Source organism: Suncus etruscus, chromosome 18, assembly GCF_024139225.1.
Source record: "Suncus etruscus isolate mSunEtr1 chromosome 18, mSunEtr1.pri.cur, whole genome shotgun sequence".
NCBI classification, from domain to species: domain Eukaryota; kingdom Metazoa; phylum Chordata; class Mammalia; order Eulipotyphla; family Soricidae; genus Suncus; species Suncus etruscus.
The window spans coordinates 60,697,904-60,719,269 of NC_064865.1; the positions used below are offsets into that span (position 1 = coordinate 60,697,904).

Below are 21,366 nucleotides of genomic sequence, written 5' to 3' on the forward strand. Positions count from 1 at the left end.
AATAGCTGTGGGTGCTGCAGGTTGCCTCAGACAGTCAGGGGAGCCCCATTTCCTAAATTCTCCTCCTGTTCTACTGTCCCTGAAGGGAAGAATTCCCATGCTCCCATGATTGGGAGAGGGCACTTTAAGCATGGTCCTCAGTGTCCCTTCCCTCAGGCAATCCACACATTGATGAAAGACTTTGGAGCTCAAAATAGAGTGTTCTAGAAAATGGTGATTGGCCTGATTAGATTCTTTTGTTGCTGCTGCTATTTTGTTTTGGGAGTCCACAACCCATGGTCCTCAGAGGTTACTTCTGTTCTGTGCTCATGAAATAACTTTTGCCAACACACATACACATCAACACTCAGCAGTCATTCAAGAGTCACTCCTTCCTGGTGGTGCTCAGAGAAAAATATGGCATCTGGGGGATCAAATCTTGGTCCACTTCATATGAAGCAGAATGACTGTATTGAGGTCCTTGAAGAGAATCTTCAGCATGTGGCCCTTGAGGGACTTGATGGAGCTCAGTTGAGAACAGGTTAGCTATGGGATCCTCATTGCTCAGGGCACAGAACAGCTGGGGGGGGGCAGGGAAGGTCATGTTGGTTGCTCTCACAGACAGAAGACAAACACAGCTGACCACCCTGCCAATGAGGACTCAGGAGGTCAGTAGCCCCACATTCTAAGACATGCCTCCACTTTCCTGCACCTGAACACTGGTACAGCCCTGTTCCTGAAACACAAGGCCCCATGATGCAGCTGGACAAAGCATCTGAGTTCAGGAGTCAAGTGGGTACAACCCAGTCAGGGGACCAGACAAGAGTGACCACATGGAACAGGCAGCTTGAGCAATGCTCCTCCAGGTGAGGGCTGGCATTCCTGATATGTCCAAATGCAGATTGTCTAAATATAAGGCAAGTGCCTCCTCACTGTGCTATCACTCTGGCCCTCTTAAAGAATAGTCTTTTTTTTTTTTTAAAGAATAGTCTTAATGCAGCAGGAGAAAAGGAGAAAAAGTCCTCACAGTCACCTCAAATGTGTTTCTGATTTTTCTGATGTGGCTCAGTGATGAAATTTGGGGACTCCTGCTCAGGAGAATCAAAATAAATAAGGCATGGGCCCCATCCTCCCTCATCCTCCCAGTGCTGTTGCCAGACTGCTAGCACCACCTTTTTATAAAACATTGCTGGTCCTGGATCCCTATGATTGTCATTATAGCTCCTGCTGGAGAGTTGACATAGTGTAGGAATTTGTTTCTGCCTCAGCATATTGTCAACAGCCACATCATAGTCAAGATCCATGGAAGACATAGCCCCAGACAAAATCCATGTGTCCAACTCCATGGTTATAACACTGAAAACATCTGGAAGGTTTTAATTTGGGGCCACACTTGGCAATACTCAGGAGTATACTCCTGGATTTATGCGGAGGAATCACTTCTGGAAGTGATGGGTGGACTACAGATTGAATTAGTATTGAATTAGTATTAGTCATACACAAAAGCAAGCATCTTGACCACTTTCGGACTCCAGAAGATGGTGCTCTTAACTTTTTGTTAGAAAAATTCTACACTTGGGATTTTATGATGTGTGTGTTTCTATACAAATGTGCATGTATATGTGTGTTTGTCTTTCTATGTCTGTGCTGGTATTTAATAAGCTTTAGTTCACAAAATATTTTTATTTTTTATGCAAAGTCATATGCAGCCTGATGGAACTGACTACATTTTGTGCCCAAGAATCCATATAATTGAACTTGGAACTTTAAAAAGAACCTCTATTTACAAACAGGTACTATGTGGTTCTGGGATGGATTTGAGCGGATATTCTGGGTTATTGATTTTTCTCTTCGGAGTCTCCCAGATTATCATAGCAAATATCCAGCCACAAGTCCCAGCTACTGTGAGACAGGCTGAAAAGGGCATGAATGAGAGGAAACTTTGTGGTCCAGCTGAGGCTCAGATGGCAGAGAGGGCCCAAGTACGTGTAGTCTTTTCTGGTTGTTGATGAGCAGGAAAGATCCATCCACTCTTGGAGTCATAAGGTCCTACAGTTAGTGGTAGAGTTTGCTGAGACATTTGCTGATACAGGAAACTCTACTTCTGACCCATACTGCACATAGTGTGAGGTGGCATCTCTTACATTTCTCTTGCTTGGCTCCTATGTCAGAAAAGATCTCAAACTCCAAATGAGGAGATGTTGTTGATTTAGCATGGTTCACACCCCAAACCCAGTGGTTCTGAGCCTTTCTTTTTAATAATAGGCACCTGTTCCTTTATTTTACATAATGGGGATACATTTAAAATAATTTTAAATAATTTTAATGGAGATCCTCAAACAAAATACAAAATAATTGCTTAGACACCAGCTGTATTCAGGCTCACAGGTCTCTTTCTGGACCATAGCTGTTAAAAATGCAGTTCACAGTTAAAGTTCCAAAGAACTGTGTTGAGAAAAGGTGTTTAAGAATAGGATTTGGGGGCCGGGCGGTGGCGCTGGAGGTAAGGTGCCTGCCTTGCCTGCGCTAGCCTAGGACGGACTGCGGTTCGATCCCCCGGCGTCCCATATGGTCCCCCAAGAAGCCAGGAGCAACTTCTGAGCGCATAGCCAGGAGTAACCCCTGAGCGTCACAGGGTGTGGCCCAAAAACCAAAAAAAAAAAAAAAAAAAAAAAAGAATAGAATTTAGTAATCTTTGATGAAACTACAACTGCTTTTGGTAACAACCAACCATCCATGGCCTTGGAAAATTATCGGCATGACCTGCTAGTGACGAGGTGATTTTTCTTCACAGTCCATACCACTATCTTCCCAAAATACTTCCTAACTTTTGCTGAACCAAAATACTTTAATTTGTAGAAGATGAAAATGAGAAAACCAAGAACAGGAAAGAAAAGTCAAGACACATGAGTAAACCCATCAGGGAACAGAAGCTGAGGCAACAGGAAGCAGAATCCTGAACATTCTGAGATCTGCTAGTACCTCCTGGAGGCCTGTGTTCGTGTCTTCGATGCCCTTCTGCAGCAGGATAATCATGTCGTATTTGTTGCCCAAGTAGGGAAGCTCAATCATGCTGAAATTGAGGTCCTTATTGTAGCCCACGGAAAATTTGTTCGTCTGATACATCATCATCACCAACTGGCATCTCTCCTTAACAGTCACTCATTAGGGGCCATGCAGCACTGAGGCACAGCAAGCATGAGGTAGCGTGTGCGAGTGATGGTTCTCACCTTATTCAGCGTGAATAGAGCCTCATGGGCAGCCTCTATGGGGAATTTATGCTTCCACTTCCCCTTGAAGTAGGTTGTGTTCACCAGCAACAGTTTGGTCATGCTGTCTACCATCCCTTCAGTCAAAAGTTCTGGAATTTTGCCTGAAACAAGAAAGTGTATGAGTGTGTGTTTTGAGTGTGTGTTTATGTGTGTATGTAAAATTCATAGATCAGTGTTGACCATCTAAAATCACTTTTGAGTATTAAAATCATGTTAAATTAGAAATGTGTTTATTCATTTCCATTTTTCTTTCACCAGGGGTTAAGTTGGGGATTTCTACATGGAATAAGCCAACTCAAGGGGTGTGTTTGGAACACAAAGTGCCTTTTTTAAAGCAAGCCAGATGGGTATGAAATGAAAGATTCCTCTTTGGTGACAGCGATGAGTCTTGTGGTGTGAGCAGCCATAATTTGTTCAGAAACTAAAAGCATTTTTCCAGGAAATGTTGGTCATCATCAATATTGATACATTCTTATGATCCTCAAAGAGAGATTCTTTTATCATTGGAAAGAGAAATCTTGGGGCCAGAGAGATAGTATGGAGGTAAGACATTTGTCTTGCATGCAGAAGGACAGTGATTCAAATCCTGGCATCCCATATGGTCCCCCGAACCTGCCAGGAGCGATTTCTAGCATAAATTCAGGAGGAACCCCTGAGCACTGCCGGGTGTGACCCCAAAACCAAAAACCAAAAAAAAAAAAAAAAAAAAGAAAGAGAAATCTCCATGAGGTAGGACTGTCATCCACAGAAACAAAGTTCTGTCCATAAGCACCTACTGCTTGTGCCACACATGTGGCCATAGAACAAGAAAGATATACATTGGGGACAAAGAGTCATCCCAGACCAGGTCACATCCAAGAAAAATGACCCCTGTTGCACCTGCAGATTAGTTTTTTTCTTAGATGTGTTATTGGGGAAAGAAAAACGTGTGACCACAGTCTGTTGACTTAAATGCACAAGTCCACAATGATCCTTCCTTTTGCTTCCCTTTTACACTCAATATTTAAATAATTTGTAAAATATTGTTTGGAGGAACGTGTAGGGAGGAAGTAGATAGTTTATTCAAAGGCCTCTTATTAAATTTCAAACTGCAGTTTCTGTGTGTGTATGTGTGTGTTGTGTGTGTGAGAGAGAGAGAGAGAAAGAAAGAAAGAAAGAAAGAAAGAAAGAAAGAAAGAAAGAAAGAAAGAAAGAAAGAAAGAAAGAAAGAAAGGGAGGGAGGGAGGGAGGGAGGGAGGAAGGAAGGAAGGAAGAAAGAAAGAAAGAAAGAAAGAAAGAAAGAAAGAAAGAAAGAAAGAAAGAAAGAAAGAAAGAAAGAAAGAAAGAAAGAAAGAAAGAAAGAAAGAGGGTAGTTTTGTGGCCCACATTCAGCAACGAACAGGGGTTATTTGTCTCTGTGCTAAGAAATCAATCCTGACAGGCTCAGTGGTTCTACAGGATGCTGGGGATTGAACCTGGGTCAGCCACATGTCCTCCCCATTGCACTATTGCCCTGACCCCACCAACTGCAGTCTCTACCTTGGAAATCTGTTGGGAGGCTGCAGGGGCAGAAGCAAGTCTGGTGAGAGACACTCTTCCCAGGACTTACCTTCAGTTTGACCTTTAACCCACTCATTGATCACCTGCCTTGCCTCTTCAGATGCATGCTGGAAGTCCATGCTAGCCAGCTCAGTATCATATATTTTTTGAATCGAATCTAAGAACTCCTGTTTCACAAAAGATAAAGAATCACCCTGAATAAATAAAATGACATCAACAGAAGCTGTTTTCTGAAATCTTCAAAATACAATGGAAATTTGTTTTAAGGGGCATAAATTTCACTGTCACCCAAATATTCTCTCTCTTATTTATAAGGTTAAATGCACACACAGGCTGTCACACACACTGACACATATTCATATACCTATCCTCTCTTTGTCTTAAGTATACACAGTTCCAGTGTTGCAGAAAACAAATCAATTATTCGCTCAGCTTTACCTAATATTTTTTTTACATGTTCCAACTTTATCTAACATTTTTTTTAATCAATACCCAAATGCTGGCTGAACTTGGGGGGAGCAAGGGATTCACTATTGCTTTCAAAGCATGAATCCTGATTCATCTTTGCCAACCAGGAAAAGGGAATAAAACCCTTTCAGTGAATCAGGACTCTAGTTTATGAGAAGCATTGAAAAATGGCCATTTTTTTCTGCTGGAAACATAAATATTTCAACTGACATCTATCACTTGAATGTGCAGGACCAAGCTTGACACTTTCTAGTGAGTTCTAGAATGCAGCTCAAAGTACTCACAGGGAAGAACTTGTAGGTCTTCTCCCCACATAGCCTGTTGACAACCTTCAAGATGTCGTGCCAAGATTATTGATATTAGTGTTCTGGAATCTTGAATGAATATCCTTCACAGTGTCGAAATGAAGAGTCTAAATGAAAGGACATGCTCTTTCCAGAACTATCTATTTTATTTTGTTTATATATTTTGGGGGTTGAGGCCACACCTGGCAAAACTTGGTGGTTACTCTTGATTCTGCATTGAGGAACTACTCCTGGCTGATCCAGAGAACCTTATGGGATGCCAGGGATCAAACCCGGGTAGCCACCTGCAAGGTAAATGCCCTCCCTACTTGTGATATGGCTCTGGCACCTGGACACATTTATTTATTATGATGATGCAATGCCTTGCATTGGCTTTCATTAATAAATATAGGGATGATTACCAGTTAAAACCATGATTTTTGTTTGCTTGTTTGTTTGAGGTCCAGACCTGGTGGTGCTAAGCTCTACTCCCAGTTGTGCTCACAAATAATACTTCTGTCAGTATTCAGGAACTATATGGAGTACCAGGAATTTAACATGGTTCAGATAAATTCAAGGAAAGAACTTTGCCCTCTGCACTCACCCGACTGTTCCCAAATACATTATTTTTCAAGAGATCAAATAAGAATATAAATTATATCGTTTTATGAAAAAATACCACTTGAACAAGAAGGAAAGTTTTGCTCTATTTTGGCTATAATTTTAGTTCACAGATATGTGAAAGAATAAAAACTGTATTTGTATTTAAGAATTAATAATAAAACGGGGCCGGGCGGTGGCGCTGGAGGTAAGGTGCCTGCCTTGCCTGCGCTAGCCTAGGACGGACCACGGTTCGATCCCCAAGCGTCCCATATGGTCCCCCAAGAAGCCAGGAGCAACTTCTGAGCGCATAGCCAGGAGTAACCCTTGAGCGTCACAGGGTGTGGCCCAAAAACCAAAAAAAAAAAAAAAAAAAGAATTAATAATAATAAATAAAAATGTTCACACAAATCTGTATTTCTAGTTTTCCAGGGAAAAGTAGAAATGAGCGGATTCTGTACCTCTTGCTATCAAATATAATTAAGCTAAAGTTTCGCATATGTGTGTCATTAAAATAAGAATCATGACTATGCAGGTGTTCAAGACATTACAATTGGATGGGTTGCTTTCAGCACAGGATTAGCATAAAAAGTCACTTATGCAAAAACAACTTCTTTCACCTCAGCATATAGCCAATGTTTAATTTCCTGAGAACCAATTTCACATCAAGAGGTTCCTTCAGGTTTTACCAGGCTTTGTCGGTGCCTTGCTTATGAGAGGAGGAAGAAAATTACTTTATAAAGTCTGAAGAGTTTGCATAGCTGCTAGAATTGAGGTGTTGCAAAGTGGAAATCAGATTAGAAGATGTGACTTTCTGCAAATGATAATGAAGATAAAAAATGAACGGGGGATTTGAAAACGTGGCAGTGTTTTTGTAAGAGCAAAGGAAAGTTCAATCTCTCATGAGACACAGATGTAGAATCTGCTTTGTGACAGGAATAAGTTCATGGCCTAGAACCCAGGGCTAGACACCTCCAGAGACAGGTGAGTTAAGTGGGGGACCAGATGAGTTCTGACTCTCAAGGATGCTGCAACTTCTCCTGGGGCTCAGTCTGTGGGAGGTCCCAGATCAGAGTGAGAACTTGCCTGGGGCTATCATCATAGTGCTCAGGGCCAGAGACACATCGGGGGCAAGTGCTGCCTGGCATGGAACTCAACCTGGTCTTACCTATGGCACTGTGTAGGGACCACTAAGCACAGAGGCCTGAGTGAGGCCTGAGCACTGAGCCAGGAATCAGCCATGAGCACAGGTCCCTGAGTACAGGGCCAGAAGTGAGCACTGAGCACAGAGCGAAAATGAGCCACAGAGGAGTCAATTGTGAATACAAAATCAGGAGTGAGCCCAGAGCCAGGAGTGAGTCTTGAGCACAGAGGTAGGAGTGAGCCCTGAGAACACAACCAGGAATAAAGTCTTAGCACAGAGCCAAGATGATTTCAAGCACACTCAGGACCTGAGGAAGCTGAGGCCTGCCCACCCACCCCTCCTACTATGGGACTGTCAGCTTCATGGCCCAAGGTGTTTCACATTTGCCCAGAGCCAGACGCTGGTGAAATCACTGGACAAAGAAATAGCCAGAGGCCAGCAGGACCCAAAACATGGCCAGGGACTCCCTGTAGTGACAGTCGCTCTGTGACCTTAAACTGAAAAAGTAGAACCATCACAAGCAAAGCAAGACCTGGAAATTCCAGCCCTGGAGAAGGTTCTGGACTTTCCAAAACTTCACAGACCTGCCGAATGCAGACTTGGCCCCTGGGGACTGGCACTGGACTTCTCACCCCTGCACTGTTCCCCTCTCCTGATGCCATCCCATGGCCAGGGAGTCTCAGGCGAAAAACACCATTCAGTTCCAGTACCCTCAGTCCCACTGTGAGCAGAACAGAGGTGTCCCCAGGAGTCAGGGTTTGACTTTGGCCAGCTGTGCTTCCGTGCTACTACGTGTTCCCAGGAAGACCATGGCCAGTGCTGAGGACACCTGAAGGGTGAGAAGAACAGGTTGGCTGTGGGGTCCTTCTGGCTCAGGGTGCTGGACAACTCCAGTGCGAAGGTTGTGTTGGCTGCAGTCAGGGGATCCATAGTTGCCATGCTGGGGACAGATAGACTCAGCTGCTCACTCTGCCTAGAAGGGCACAGGGTACCTTCTTAGCCCTAGTTTCCTGCTCCAGACAGAACCCAATAAAGCCTACCAGGCTGGTTTTGTTTTGAAGAAGGTGGACCCCAGTGTCATGGAGGACAGGTGGACCAGCACTACCCTGGGACTGCTAGGCAACTGAACTGACCTTACTGCTGACAGACCCTGAGATATTCCATCAACCACCTGTGCCCTTCCCTCTACCCAAGTTTTCCCAGACAGCAGGATAGGCGGCCCTTTGCAAGCTGCCAGACCCTGAAGGCACAGACCTGGTTACAAGGTCTGTGTGTCCCTGCTATAACTCCTACAGAGTGACACACAGGCCAAAATACACACTAGCCACCATTAGGCAACCCTGGAAGGAGATTCCTGAAAATGAAAACAACAGCACACCCCAGCTAGTTACCAGCAGACTTTTCCCAAAGGGCACCCACAACCCCAAATGCAACACCCAGGTGCGTTTGACACATGATAGACTAGGTCTCAGCCCTGGAGTGTCAAGACCTCCAGGTTGGTCAGGGAGGCAGGTTGCAGCTGGGTGGGACCAAATGGACCCAGGATTGTGTCTTCTATCTGGTCCCAGCACCCCAGCCCCAGGTATCTCTCTACCTGCTCTCTTGAATGAGGGGTGAAGGATGAGGTCTTAGAGCACTGTACCCTTGTTTTAGCTGCAGAAAAGAACAGGGGCAGGCCTAGGACTGGGCCACCCCCACCAGGACTTCCTGCAAAGGTTCAATACCCTGTCAGGTGATGGAGAAAGAGAGAAGGGCCTGGAAGCACACCCAACTTTCTTCAAACCCTCTTTAAGTCTCTCTCCCTGACCTTCCTGGTAGACCTAGCTCTTGGCACTCCATTTCGAGCTGACATCTTGCAGAGCTCTGGATCTGGGGCCTCTACTACTAATTTGAGATGACTCTTACAGACATCTGCCGCATTTCTTAGGGGGTAAACAGTTTTATTGCCAAATGTGTTCTTATTTGTATTTTTTTTTTTTTTGGTTTGGGGGCCACAGCCAGTGGTGCTCAAAGCTCACTGTGGCACTGCACTTAGGCATCATTCCTGAAAGTGCTCAAGGTTTGCTCCTGGCTCTGTGCTCAGGAATTACTCCTGGCAGTGTCCAGGGGACCACATGGGATACCAAAGATCCAACTAGGGTCAGGTAGGCTGTATGCCAGACAAGTGCCCTCTATGCTGTGCTATGGCTCAACCCCCAAATGTGTTCTCAGCTATTTCTGTTCATGAAATGTTTGTGTTGGTGGTAAGAAGCTATGGGCACAGGGGCAATTTGAGGACGAGATCAAACAAATTTGGTTCCAAATCAATCAGCCAGGGCCTTATCAGCCTTCACCTCTCCTTTCTACGCTGTGATCAGAAATCACAGCTATAGAGTGTTTCTGATTCTCCTCACCAACACACGCTGACTCAGTTCCCATCTGGAATCAGAAAACAATAGCCGTAACTAAATCAGAAAGGTAGGAGCGATTTACTGTTTGTTTCTGTTGGGGCCATGCCTGGTTACTTAGAAGTCACTTCTAGCTGTGCACACAGGAATCACTCTTGGTAGTGCTCTAGGAACTATATGAGATGCAGGGGATCAAACTCAAGCCGAAAAGTCCACAGATAAATGCCCTTCCTGCTGTACCATGGCTCTGTGTTAAGGCCACAATTATTTGAGGGTATTTTTTTATGGAGCCATTTCTTCTTTCTTTTTTTTTTTTTTATTGTGGGCAAAGTGAATTACAAATCTTTCACAGTAATATTTAAGGCACATAGTAGTAATGAATGAGGGGCATTCCCACCACCAGTGTAGTCCTCCCTCCACTTCTATTCCCAGCATGCATCCCTCTTCCCCCTCCTTACCTCCTGCATTTTGGCCTAAATTTGCAGGGGAAATTTGCAGTAGTTGAGGGTGTGAAATAATTCTGCTCCCCACAATCCTTCCCTCCCCACTTCCTTGCACATCTCCTGTGGGAAGGAGGTAAGCAACAACTCAGGGAGTGATTTCAAGAGGAGAAAAGGTATTCACATCATGGCCAGCAGAAGCCTGACATAGTATGTGGGTGTCCAAGGCAAGCCTTATCTTATCAGCCTTATCTACTGAGTGGGAAGAGGCAGAGGAGATTTCTGGGCCTGAGCCTAGAACATCATAGATCTATAGTTGTGACGACCACCTTGGGTTGAGCCAGGGTGACGGTCCACACTGAAGCTCAACTGAGGAGAAGCTGTTTTTAGAACCTCTCGCATCTCAATTACTCTCCAAAAAACAACTTTGTTTTAGGTTAATCTCTTGACCCTATTTGCATTGGTCACTATATTGCTGTTAAATTGTCTTTTAACTGTATGGATCCTTTTGTTTTGTTTTATGCCCCACTGCAAATAGAAAATTTTGTATCTAACTTTAGTGGTTTTATGTTAGCACAATTCTGAGGAAAGTCATAATGTTGTTAGAGTTTTAAAGTTCTCAGCTATTCTAGTGAATGTTTTCCAATAGATAAGATGTTTTTATTGTGTATATTATTGCAACAAATTATTGTCAAATACTTTCTGAAAAACTGTTCTACTGTCTTTGTCCACAGAAGTAAATGAAAAGGAACTTGGATATTATAGACTCTTATTAGAGTGCTCAGCATAAGAATATTCACCAAACTTATTTTCAAACTACATATATTTGCAAAAATATTCTTGTGATTTTGTTTAGAAAAGTTTATGAAAAGGAACTCGGATGTCCTAGATTCATATTAAAGTGCTTAGTGTAAAAACATTTTAATTTGTTACTGCAGAAGGGTTCTCAGAGAAATATATAAAAATCTGTGATATGTATACGATATGTATAAGATATAGAAAAGGCTGATTATTTTGAGAATGATGGATACAATTCAAACTTTGATGCTTTCAGTTCTGATCTGAATTACCTGCCTCTGGTGGAGAAAAGTAAAACAAATATTTTGTAACTTTTCTCTTTATTTTGTTTTGTTTAAGACAGAAAAGGTGGAAGTGTGAAGTGAACTAGCCAAAATCCTAAAGAGGGGTGTTTTGACAATTTCCTCTTTCTAGTAACCTCTTCCTTTGATATGTAAAAGTCCACAGGATAGTTATTTTTGACTCTGATTCGACCTTCCCCCTCCTGGCACTGGAATTTGGTTTGAATAAAGAAAGCTGTTCTGGTGAGTGTAGAGAGAGCACATGGCAGAGAGAGACCAGGAGGCAAAAAGTAGACTGTCTCCAGTGACTCCTGACTGGCTTGGTTTATTTCTTCACTGATACCATGCCTCTTTAGACTTGTCCATCTAATTGGTTATGAACATGAGTGTATGGTGATTTCACAATTCATTTTATTTTACATTCTATCTCTAGTTCCCTTGAAAAGTAATGTATCTGGGAACAGTAGAGAGAGTCCGGTGGGTCATTTTGCTTAGAATATGGCTGACCTCTGTTTGATTTCTGGCACTCCATATGCTCCCTGAGTACTGACAGAATTTTCCCTGAGCACATAAATGGGAGTAAAGCCTGAGCACCACCAGGTCTGTACCCACAAACAAGCCAGCAAAAATAATTATGTTTTTTTTAACTAGACTCACCCTTACATTTAATTCAATGAAAGCTAATGCAAGGTATCATAGCATAATAAAAAACATTAATGTGTCCAGTGGCCGGAGGCCTAATACAACTGGGGAGGGCATTTGCTTTGCAGGTGGCTGACCTGGGTTTGATTCCTGGCATCTCATAGGTTTCTAAGGGCAAGCCAAGAATAATTCCCCTCTGCAGAGGCAAAAGTAAACCCTGATTTCCTCCAGGTGTGGCCCCAATATCAAATATAAATAAACAAAATAAAATAAATGGGTCCAGAAAGAACACATCCCACATCCTTTCATCTAAGCTCTTCATTTCAACACAGTGAAGGAAATTCATCTGAGATTCCAGAGCCTAAACTCTGATCTTAATAAACATGGCATTTTCTACATCCTGAAGGTTGTCAACAAGCTATATAGGAAGAAGACCTACAATTTTCTCCTTGTGTGTACTTTAAGATGTGTTCAAGAAGTCACTAGAAAGTACCAAGCTTGGCCCTGCACACTGAAGATGTCAGATGAAGTTTTTATATGTTTTCAGCAAAATGATGTGGAATGATGTGGAATTTTAGATGCTGACCCTAAGCCAGAGTCCCTGTTCATTGAAGGAGTTTTTCTCCATAATCCTGGGTGGGGGAGATGAGTTAGGATTTATGTTCTGAAAGCAACAGTAAAATCCATTGTTCCTTCTAAGTGCAGAAGAATTTGGGTGTTGATGAAAATGTTAGGTAAAGTTTAGGGAAGCATTGGTTCATTTTATGCAACAATGGAACTGCCACAGGCTAGCTTCTTGGGTCCAATTGCATTAGAGAGCTTCTCTGAGTTTCATCAAGGTGAGTGGGTGACACAAATGGTGAAATATAAAGAAAAGAGAGACCACAAAATGTATGTGGGTGAACAGTGTACTAAATTTAATTTGAAGAATAAGACATATATATAAAGGATTTAGCCAGCCAGTTTTTTCCATGGCATGAAAAGAATGCTTTCCTATGTTAAATTACAACATGACTCTCTTGTAAGTGGAAAATAAAAACAATTCACATGTTTCCTTATGAGTAGATACATTTCAAGTAAGAATACAGAGTAGGGGCTGCAGTGATAGCACAGCTGTATGGCATTTGCCTTGCACACGACTAACCCAGGACAGACCTCAGTTCAATCTCTGGTATCCCATATGGTCCTCCAAGCCAGGAGCAATTTCTGAGTGAATAGCCAGGAATAACCATTGAGAGTCACCAGTGTGTCCCACAAACAAACAAACAAACAAAAAACAACAAAAACAAAACAAAACAAAACAAAATAATACAGAGTTAAAAGGAGAAGATAAATTTAAATTTTTTTTTTTTTTGGTTTTTGGGCCACACCCGGCAGTGCTCAGGGGTTACTACTGGCTGTCTGCTCAGAAATAGCTCCTGGCAGGCACGGGGAACCATATGGGACACCAGGATTCGAACCAACCACCTTTGGTCCTGAATTGGCTGCTTGCAAGGCAAATGCCACTGTGCTATCTCTCCGGGCCCATAAATTTAAAATTTTTAAAATCTTTTTTGTTGTTGTTGGTTTTTGGGCCATACCCAGTGACACTTCCAATACTTGGGATTTGTACTAGAGCATAGTTCAATGGATACCCAAAAGATTTCTATTTATCAGAAAATTTTAAGGACTATTAATGACTTTCAAAAACTCTTAGGCTATATAAAGTGTATCCTTCCCTCCCTTGGGAATCCAAACTCAAACCTCAACAACTTATTTAGTACTTTAGAGGGAAATGCTTTTTTTTTTTTTTTTTTTTTGGTTTTTAGGTCACACCCGGCAGTGCTCCTGGCTTTATGCTCAGAAATCACTCCTGGCAGGCTCTGGGGACCATATGGGTGCTGGGATTCGAGCCAATGACCTTCTGCATGAAAGGCAAACACCTTACCTCCATGCTATCTCTCCGGCCCCAGGGAAATCCATATTTAAATAGCTCCTGTTGTTTAACACAAAAGTCCCAAAGAAACCAGCTCCCAAAGTCCTATCTTTCCAGGTTTATAGCTGAAGAGAAGTGGCTTTTTTTAAATTTTTTTTTATTTTGAATTATAAGAACAAAAGATGCAAAGAAAGAGGACAAGGTAAAGTTACAGTGGAAGGACAATCAGCCATAACATAATTCTCAGAAGAAGTCCCCTTGCTGATATCTTAACTTTGAACTTTTAGCCAAAGAACGTTAAGATAAATAAAACAGAATCCATGTACAATTACTTTGTCCCTCAAGTCCCCAGATTGCAGCACATTATAATATTTCTTAACAGCACACAAGGCAATCTAAAGCCATAAAACTTATGTAACTCCTTAAACATTACAGGCATAGCATTTTTTTACATTTCCATGTACATGCATATTAGCTTAAGTTAACCTCAAATTTTAAGTGGGTGCATTTAACCTCAAATTTTAAGTGGGTGCATTTTAAGGATTAGAGTCAAAGGAGCACAGTAAAAATGGTGTTAGAGTGGCAATTGTTGTTTGCATAGGCCCACCAAAATATGAGAGGCATGGAAAGGAATAACCTTGGCCTAAATACAAAGAAATCCTACCCCTGAAGTTTCCTGGCATAAGACCAACTCTAGGCTTCAGGCAAGTTATCGTCCAATCCAAGACATTGTCTGTAGTGTCGACACACTTTTCACACAGTCTCTGTTGTTGGTATCATGTTTCTGTATTAAAGATCCTGGAATCTGCATATCTTACATTGAAGTCATGATGTGGAGCATCTTCTCGTTTCACCTCACCATGAAAGGGCAATGCAGGAAGCCCTGTCCTGTAAGCAGGTCGTTGTTGTTAAGTCTTCTCGGTGTTAAAGGAAGTCTCTTTTGAGCAGGTCGATGTCAGAGCAGTGGTAGGGGCTTCCGTGGTAGAGGATTGCTTCCAGGTGATGTTATAGACAAACCTCACCATTAAGGGGCAATACAGCAAGCCCTGTCCAGTAAGCAGGTCATTGTTCTTGTTACATCTTCTCAGTGTTAAGAGAAGTCTCTTTTGAGTAGATTGATGTCAGAGCAGCTGTAGGGTCTTCCCTGGTACAGGAATGCTCCAGGTGATGTTATATACAACCTTGGATGTTTTGTAGATGTCTTCTCTAGATCAGGGGTGATTGGAGAATGCCCATTCTTCTGAGGCCTGTACCAGGTCTTTATGTCAATGTTCAGGGTGTAAGGTCCCATTGCACTACAAGATTTGTGTGTTCCCATCTCTATTAGATAAGAACTTATTGGTATGTATAGTATTTTCCCATTTTAGTGTGCCTAAGCAAACAAGAAATAAAGCCACGTGGTGCTATCAGATATATGGGGGCGTAAGAACATTTCCAACAATACCCATGACTTGGTTCAAACATAAGCATTAAACTGAGGGATTCTTTCACTCCAAATTTCATATTGAGCAGTTCACAAAGAGAAGATAAAAAACATGGGGGGGGGAATCATCACTGTATAAGAAAATATTCAGCAAAAGTTATAGCCATCAAAGAAAACACCCATAAAATGATGAAGAGACATAAGTGTCCTTTTTATGCCTTTTAAAATAGTTGGGTGGGTGTTAACTCCAGGACACCACTTTGATCTGTGACGTAGGACTCTACAGTACTTAAGTTAGAAAGGGTAAATGAGGAGTAATGATGATAGGAGTTAAGGAAGTTAAAGAGAAATATGATCTTATGAAGGGGTATGCAAAAGGGCAGAGTACAAACTGGACATTCTGCATATATAAAAACATAATTCAATGATACTGAGTACTATTAATGTTTCTTGTGATAGCCCCTGTGCGATTTTGAAAATATAGACTGGACAGAGATTACCAGTGACTCAAGAAGCTGGGAGGCCAGAAGTTCAGGGCCCCACCCAAACCCTCCCTAAAGAGCTGAATGGATAATGGGGGAAAGCCTAGGGTACCTTCGAGCTCCACCAAGGGGCCCAACTTACCGGCTTGCCCAGGCATGTGGCCCGGGGAAGCCCTGGAGATCTGGAGCAAGGTGGTAGAGGGGTGCTGGGCTTACCCAAGTCCCGCACCCCCACTAGGCCTGGCTAGGAAGGCCTCCAGCATGGCGGGAGCCTGCCAAACTCGCTCCTGCTAGACTCCCGGCTCCCAAGAACGAGAAGTGGCTTTTCATTTTTGCAACTCTTCATTCCCCTATAGGCATTATTACTCAGCTGGCTGGGCCTCTAGAATGGGTTTACTTACACAACAACCATGTACATTTATGCCCAATTGTGGAATTGATCACTTCTCTTGTTATATAAGCAAGGCTCAGAGCAATTTTCTTGTTAGCTTTTGATCCTGAAATAATAGTGGTGCCAAATCCAAAAAGGAAAATAGAATGTATACTATCTCTTAGCCCCCTCAAACAGCCAATATGATTTTTCAGAAGTTTTCTCCCATTATCTTGTGGGAAGATCTGGATGTTTACTTTCAGACTATTAGTCCTCAAACTATTTTATCCTCAGACTATTTCAAAAGACTTATGAAATATATATATATGTATATTTATGCATTCTTTGTAAACTTCTTAAGTGTATCTCTTGAACATGTATATTCTCTAAGGTGTATTTCTTATGTAGTTACAGCTTTCTCCTTTCTCTTTAGATTTGCTAGTTGACATTCTTAGAAGATATTATAGATATGCCCTTAACATTTTTGTTATTTTGATAGAATCCAGTTAGGGACTGTTTGGTTTATTATCTTCCCAACTTATGTCCCAATAATATCCTATGGTGTGGGGAGCACAAAAATTTATTCATTGGTTCATACTCTAGAATCTGTTAATGCCTTATAACTGTTGTTAAAAATGTTTACAAACTTAAAAGAAGTTTACACTATTTAACTGTTAAATCCCTAGCAGTATTAGAGCAGAATAACTGCCGTGGTTTAAATTTGACATTTTTTTTTGAGGGAGGGGGAAATTTGTGTCATCCTTAGAGTAAAATGTTGCTTTTAAAATAAACTTGGCTTAGCTAGAAATAGCATTAGACTTGTGGAAGAAAGTCTAGAGGATAGAAATAGACAGAAGGATTAAGATGAGTCCTGATATAAAAATTGGTCCTCTACCTCATCCTGGCTGTCTAAGCTGCTGCCTAATTCGGTCTTTTCATTGGCTTTTTGCTATTTTTTCCTTTGGCCCCAAGGCATTCTGTCACCTCACAAGTTTGTTAAAAATCCGGTTACTGAGATTGCCCTAATGTTCAGTATAGGTCCAATATCAGTGGCTCTCTTAAATGCACCCCGAAGGACTTGAAGCCATGGATATACCTCTGAGCTTTAAGGAGTTTTGAGTATCTGGCTAAATGCCCCTGCTTGCTCTGCTCCTGGCTGTGGAGATGCCCATGACGGGGATAGTTTGGTGCCAGTGTCTGGGTGCAAACATGGCATTCCTAGTATTTTGCGCGCAAAAACTTTTAATTTGGTCTCTTGTTGCCATGTCCAGAACTGGAAGCCCACCAAATAACCTAAAACAGGCGACTCCACCCATTTTGCTCTTCTTTTATTATTACAGTAAAGGGGGAACTGTGGGGAGCCTAGCTGATAAACCTAGAACATAAGACACCTCAGTAATTCCTAATCTGGTCACCCACGTGACCAAAGGCGCCCATGCCTTGAGAACAAAGGAAATAGACAAATAAAGTAATTCAAAGCAGCCCAATACATCCAGCCAGAAAGAAAGATATAGAGCAACTTGCCTTTGTGTTAGCAAAACGTTATTAAGATTACAGCTGAGGTTCTATTTATGCTTGTTGAGTATAATTTATAGAACTCTGTTTGAATCTTATGCCTTCTAGTAAAACGTGCTCAGGTCTACCTCTTTGCCCCTCCCTATTACCTGCCCCAGTTTATGCTAATGAATGCTTGTAACTGTGATTGGTGGAAAACTTGTAACACCTTCTGACGTGTTTCAGCCCTTAAAAGCTGATCCCCCAACAATAAACTTCCCTTTTTGAACAGCATGCGTTGTCTTGAAGGCTTCTCTTACTAATTTCTCTAGTTCTTCTTTACAGGTCGGTTCTGCTCGGGTAAACCCACTAATAACTAGCAACCTTCATTTCCACACCCCCTCGGGTCGAGGGTCTCCCACGGGAGGTTGCACTATGGCACCATTCCTATTGATGGGCACATTGAAATCAGAAAATCATAGATCCTAAAAAGAGTCAGGGATGAGAACTTAGTAATTTATTTCGACAGGGGGCCTTCCACCCTGAACATTTTCCTTAATGGCTTGCTTAGGCTTTATTCACTTGGATATTGGCCAATAACCCATGAACCTTGGACCTAGCACAGTTTTCTGTGCCTACACCAGGAATTGACCCTTAACCAGTACAGACCCTGGATCTGCACCAACTGGCCACAGTCTGGGCTCTTCTCTCAACATCAAGAAAAGCTCAGGAGGTCAGAGTCTCCAAACCCTGAAAAGGGATGGAACAAACCCCTTCCGATCAGAACACTCCTACAGTGGGTGAGAGGGCTAAGGCCACATTCTGGCTCATCATTTTGACTTGACCTTCACATCTTTACATTGGCCAAGCCTAGGTAACACTTACATGACAGGAAAACCATAAATTGTTCTAGGGAAATTGGAGATTGTCAAGGAATAAATGGAAATGTGTTAGCATATACTTTCACCAGGTGGGCTAATATGCTAATGTGACAGGTGATAATTGTAGGTGAGGAGAACCTTTCCTGGGACCTTGAAAAAGTTATTGGGGTTAGACCTATTAATGTGCCTGTAGATGGCCTTTGGTTAAAATGCTTTTTGGGTAGGGATACCCTGCATCTAGGCGAAAGCTTTTTCTTTATTTTTTTCTCATCTTTTACTGCACCTATGCAAAATATTGCCAAAATTTATCTTTATCTTGAAAAGTATCTGCCATTTTACTTTATATCTTTGGGATGTGAATGACATTGTTTTTCTATAAAGTCAATTAGGCAGAGATGTTAGATTATGGGGTCCTACCATGATCAGAGTGTGATCTGTGATGGGATTACTAGATTACTCCCTACTTGGTATTTGTTCTCCATCTTAGGGTGTTGCATTGTTCTTGCAAATAAAAGTGTGGGTTTCAGAAAAGGTGCTCATTACTTGGTCTTCTCCCTTCTTCATAGGAGAAGAAGGCTTTTGTAATAAGAAACCTGGCTGAGTGTTGAAATTTTTGAAATCATTCTTTCACCTCTTTACTGTGTGGATTATTTTCTGAGTCAACATTTGCTTTCAGACCCATGACTCACCAGATTCAAGTTTTGGTGCCTGGGGCTCCATTTATACTATGGGATAACAGTGATTTGACCTGGGTAAATTGCATGCAAGGTAAATGTGCTCCAGCTGTGCTACTGCTCCAGTCACTCCCAAATTTCTGCTCTACAATTAGTTGCAGTGTGTTGGTATTTCAACTAAGCTCTAGGCAGGGGTCTCAAACTTGTGGCCCCCAGGCCACAAATGGCCCTCTGTACAACATTTTGTGGCCCTGCTCTAGAGGAATCTTTTTTTTTTTTTGTTTTGTTTTAGTTGTTTGGGTCACATACCCCCAATGTTCAAGGCTTACTACTGACTTTGCACTCAAGGATCACCCCAACTTTGCCTCCTGTGGCCCGCAGGTAAATTGAGTTTGAGACCCCTGCTCTAGGGATATTTTCCAATCAGATAAATGATTGTAAAATCACCTCACATGCCTTATCTACAAGCCCAGGTGAACAAGTTTGAATCAGCATTGCACATAAAATAATCCAAACTAGGCTGAGAGTGAAATACTATAGTCTGGTAGTTTTCTACTTACTATCTCCAGAGCTGCCTGCCAGAACTGCCTTTTTTATTGAGTACAGAAAAAACCCCTGGGGGAAGCAGTAAAAAGAGTGTAAGGACAGATAGCTCAGGCTATGCTGTGTCAGTGCCACCCAGGTTTACAAGTAAAATAATCTTTATCCAAAATAATATATATCTTGTTAAGCCCAAGAGAATGATGCGCCGTTCAAAGACACCAAGACCACTGTCTCATGCAAAAGCAGGGGGCTTATTTTCTTTTACAAGCATATGCAGGGGCTGTCTAGAATCCAGCATAAGCCAGAAACTGCCAGCCCCTGCATATGCTTGTAAAAGAAAATAAACCCCCTGCTTTTGCATGAGACAGTGGTCTTGGTGTCTTTGAACGGCGCATCATTCTCTTGGACTTAACATTGGAGGTCCCACCGAGATATTCACGCCTGTTCAGGGACATCAACGCTTCACCTCGGGGTTTTGAGAACACCGGCGCCTAGGAGGTAAAATGTGCACTTGGTGTGGGCAGTGTGACTGCCGTACGAGCCCGTGAGGGTTCTCGGTGGCGGCTGATAGACGAGTCTAGAGGGCCGCAGGTCACAGATCTGAGGGACGCCTCAGTGAGGTTTGGGGATCCCGAGGACTCTCGGGAGCCCTTCTGTATGTATGACCCTTAGTGGGGTATACATTTGTAAACTGCCCAAGTATCGGGACCTAGGTCAGATTCTGTTTGTCTGTCTACTGTTTTGTGTGAGTTGTTTCTCCTTGTCTTGTGTGACTTGTTTTATTGAGAAGCCCTAGGGAGAAGTGGCCAGAGGGGCCCTTCTCATCAGGGAGGAGGTCGGGCGAGACCTCCTCAGCAGGGAACAGAAATCTTGGCTCCAAACGTAGGAGACTCCACGGAGCTCCAAGGATCAGTGCAAGTCCCGGCCGGCTTTCCAAAGTGGGCGTGAGCCCTTCGCAGATCCTTCAGGTTGGTTTGATTCCATTTTGATCTCATTTTTAGTTTTGGTTTTATTTTTTGGCTTTCCACTTCTCTGGTTCATTTTCTCCTGTCTTTCTCTTCAAAACTGGAAGTTACTCAGTGAGGGAAAAATCCCTCCCAGTCCTGGAGAGGTGTGGAGTTCATTGGGCATGGCCCAGAGAGCAAAAGAAATTTGTAAATTTTAAAGTGAGAGTGAAGACCGGTCAGTGTGAGTGGTGAAGTGCTTGGCAGAATGTGTGGGGAATTTGTGTGATAATTGATTTCTTGATTGTTATTATCTATTGCCTTTTCTCAGTCAACCATGGAGCAGGCTCAGACTGCTCAGTCCAAGGTCTCTTGCTGGCGAACTTCCCAGAGGTGCAAAAATTGGTGTTAAGTGGCAATTTCTATACTTCCTTGTTATTTTCTGTTTCGTTGTGTTTTTGTATTTCAAGGCAGGCTCTGTTAGGGACAGGGCAAGGTGGTGGTCGCAAACTCTGCCTCTATGCTGGCCAGCAGGACTTAAATTTGTCTTGGAGGGGCTGGACTTTGTGACTAAACACCTCAGCCAAAAGTTAAAAATCAGAAAAATCTTGAGAGCTGCCGTCTTGTTGCTTCTGACTGGGAAGCTAAAAAAAATTAGTCAGTTAAAAAAAATTATTTACTGGAGCTTATCCAAGAAAGGAAAACTTATCCAACTCCCCCCACCCCCTGGTTTACATATCAAAGAAGAAATTGGGAGTCCAGAAGGAAAAATTGGGTCTTTAAATCTCTTTGAGAAATTCCTCTGA

At 42.5% G+C, this 21,366-nt stretch overlaps 1 protein-coding gene across 1 annotated transcript; it reads right to left on the reverse strand.

Moving 5' to 3' along the window:
* Positions 1-664: 664 nt before the first annotated feature.
* On the reverse strand, positions 665-8,216 carry LOC125995948 (leukocyte elastase inhibitor-like). Its single transcript, XM_049764895.1, is given in 8 exon segments — positions 665-715; positions 2,962-3,129; positions 3,210-3,352; positions 4,840-4,957; positions 5,543-5,598; positions 5,601-5,670; positions 8,050-8,117; positions 8,120-8,216. Coding segments are annotated over 8 exon segments (771 nt in total).
* Between the last annotated feature and the right edge of the window lie 13,150 nt (positions 8,217-21,366).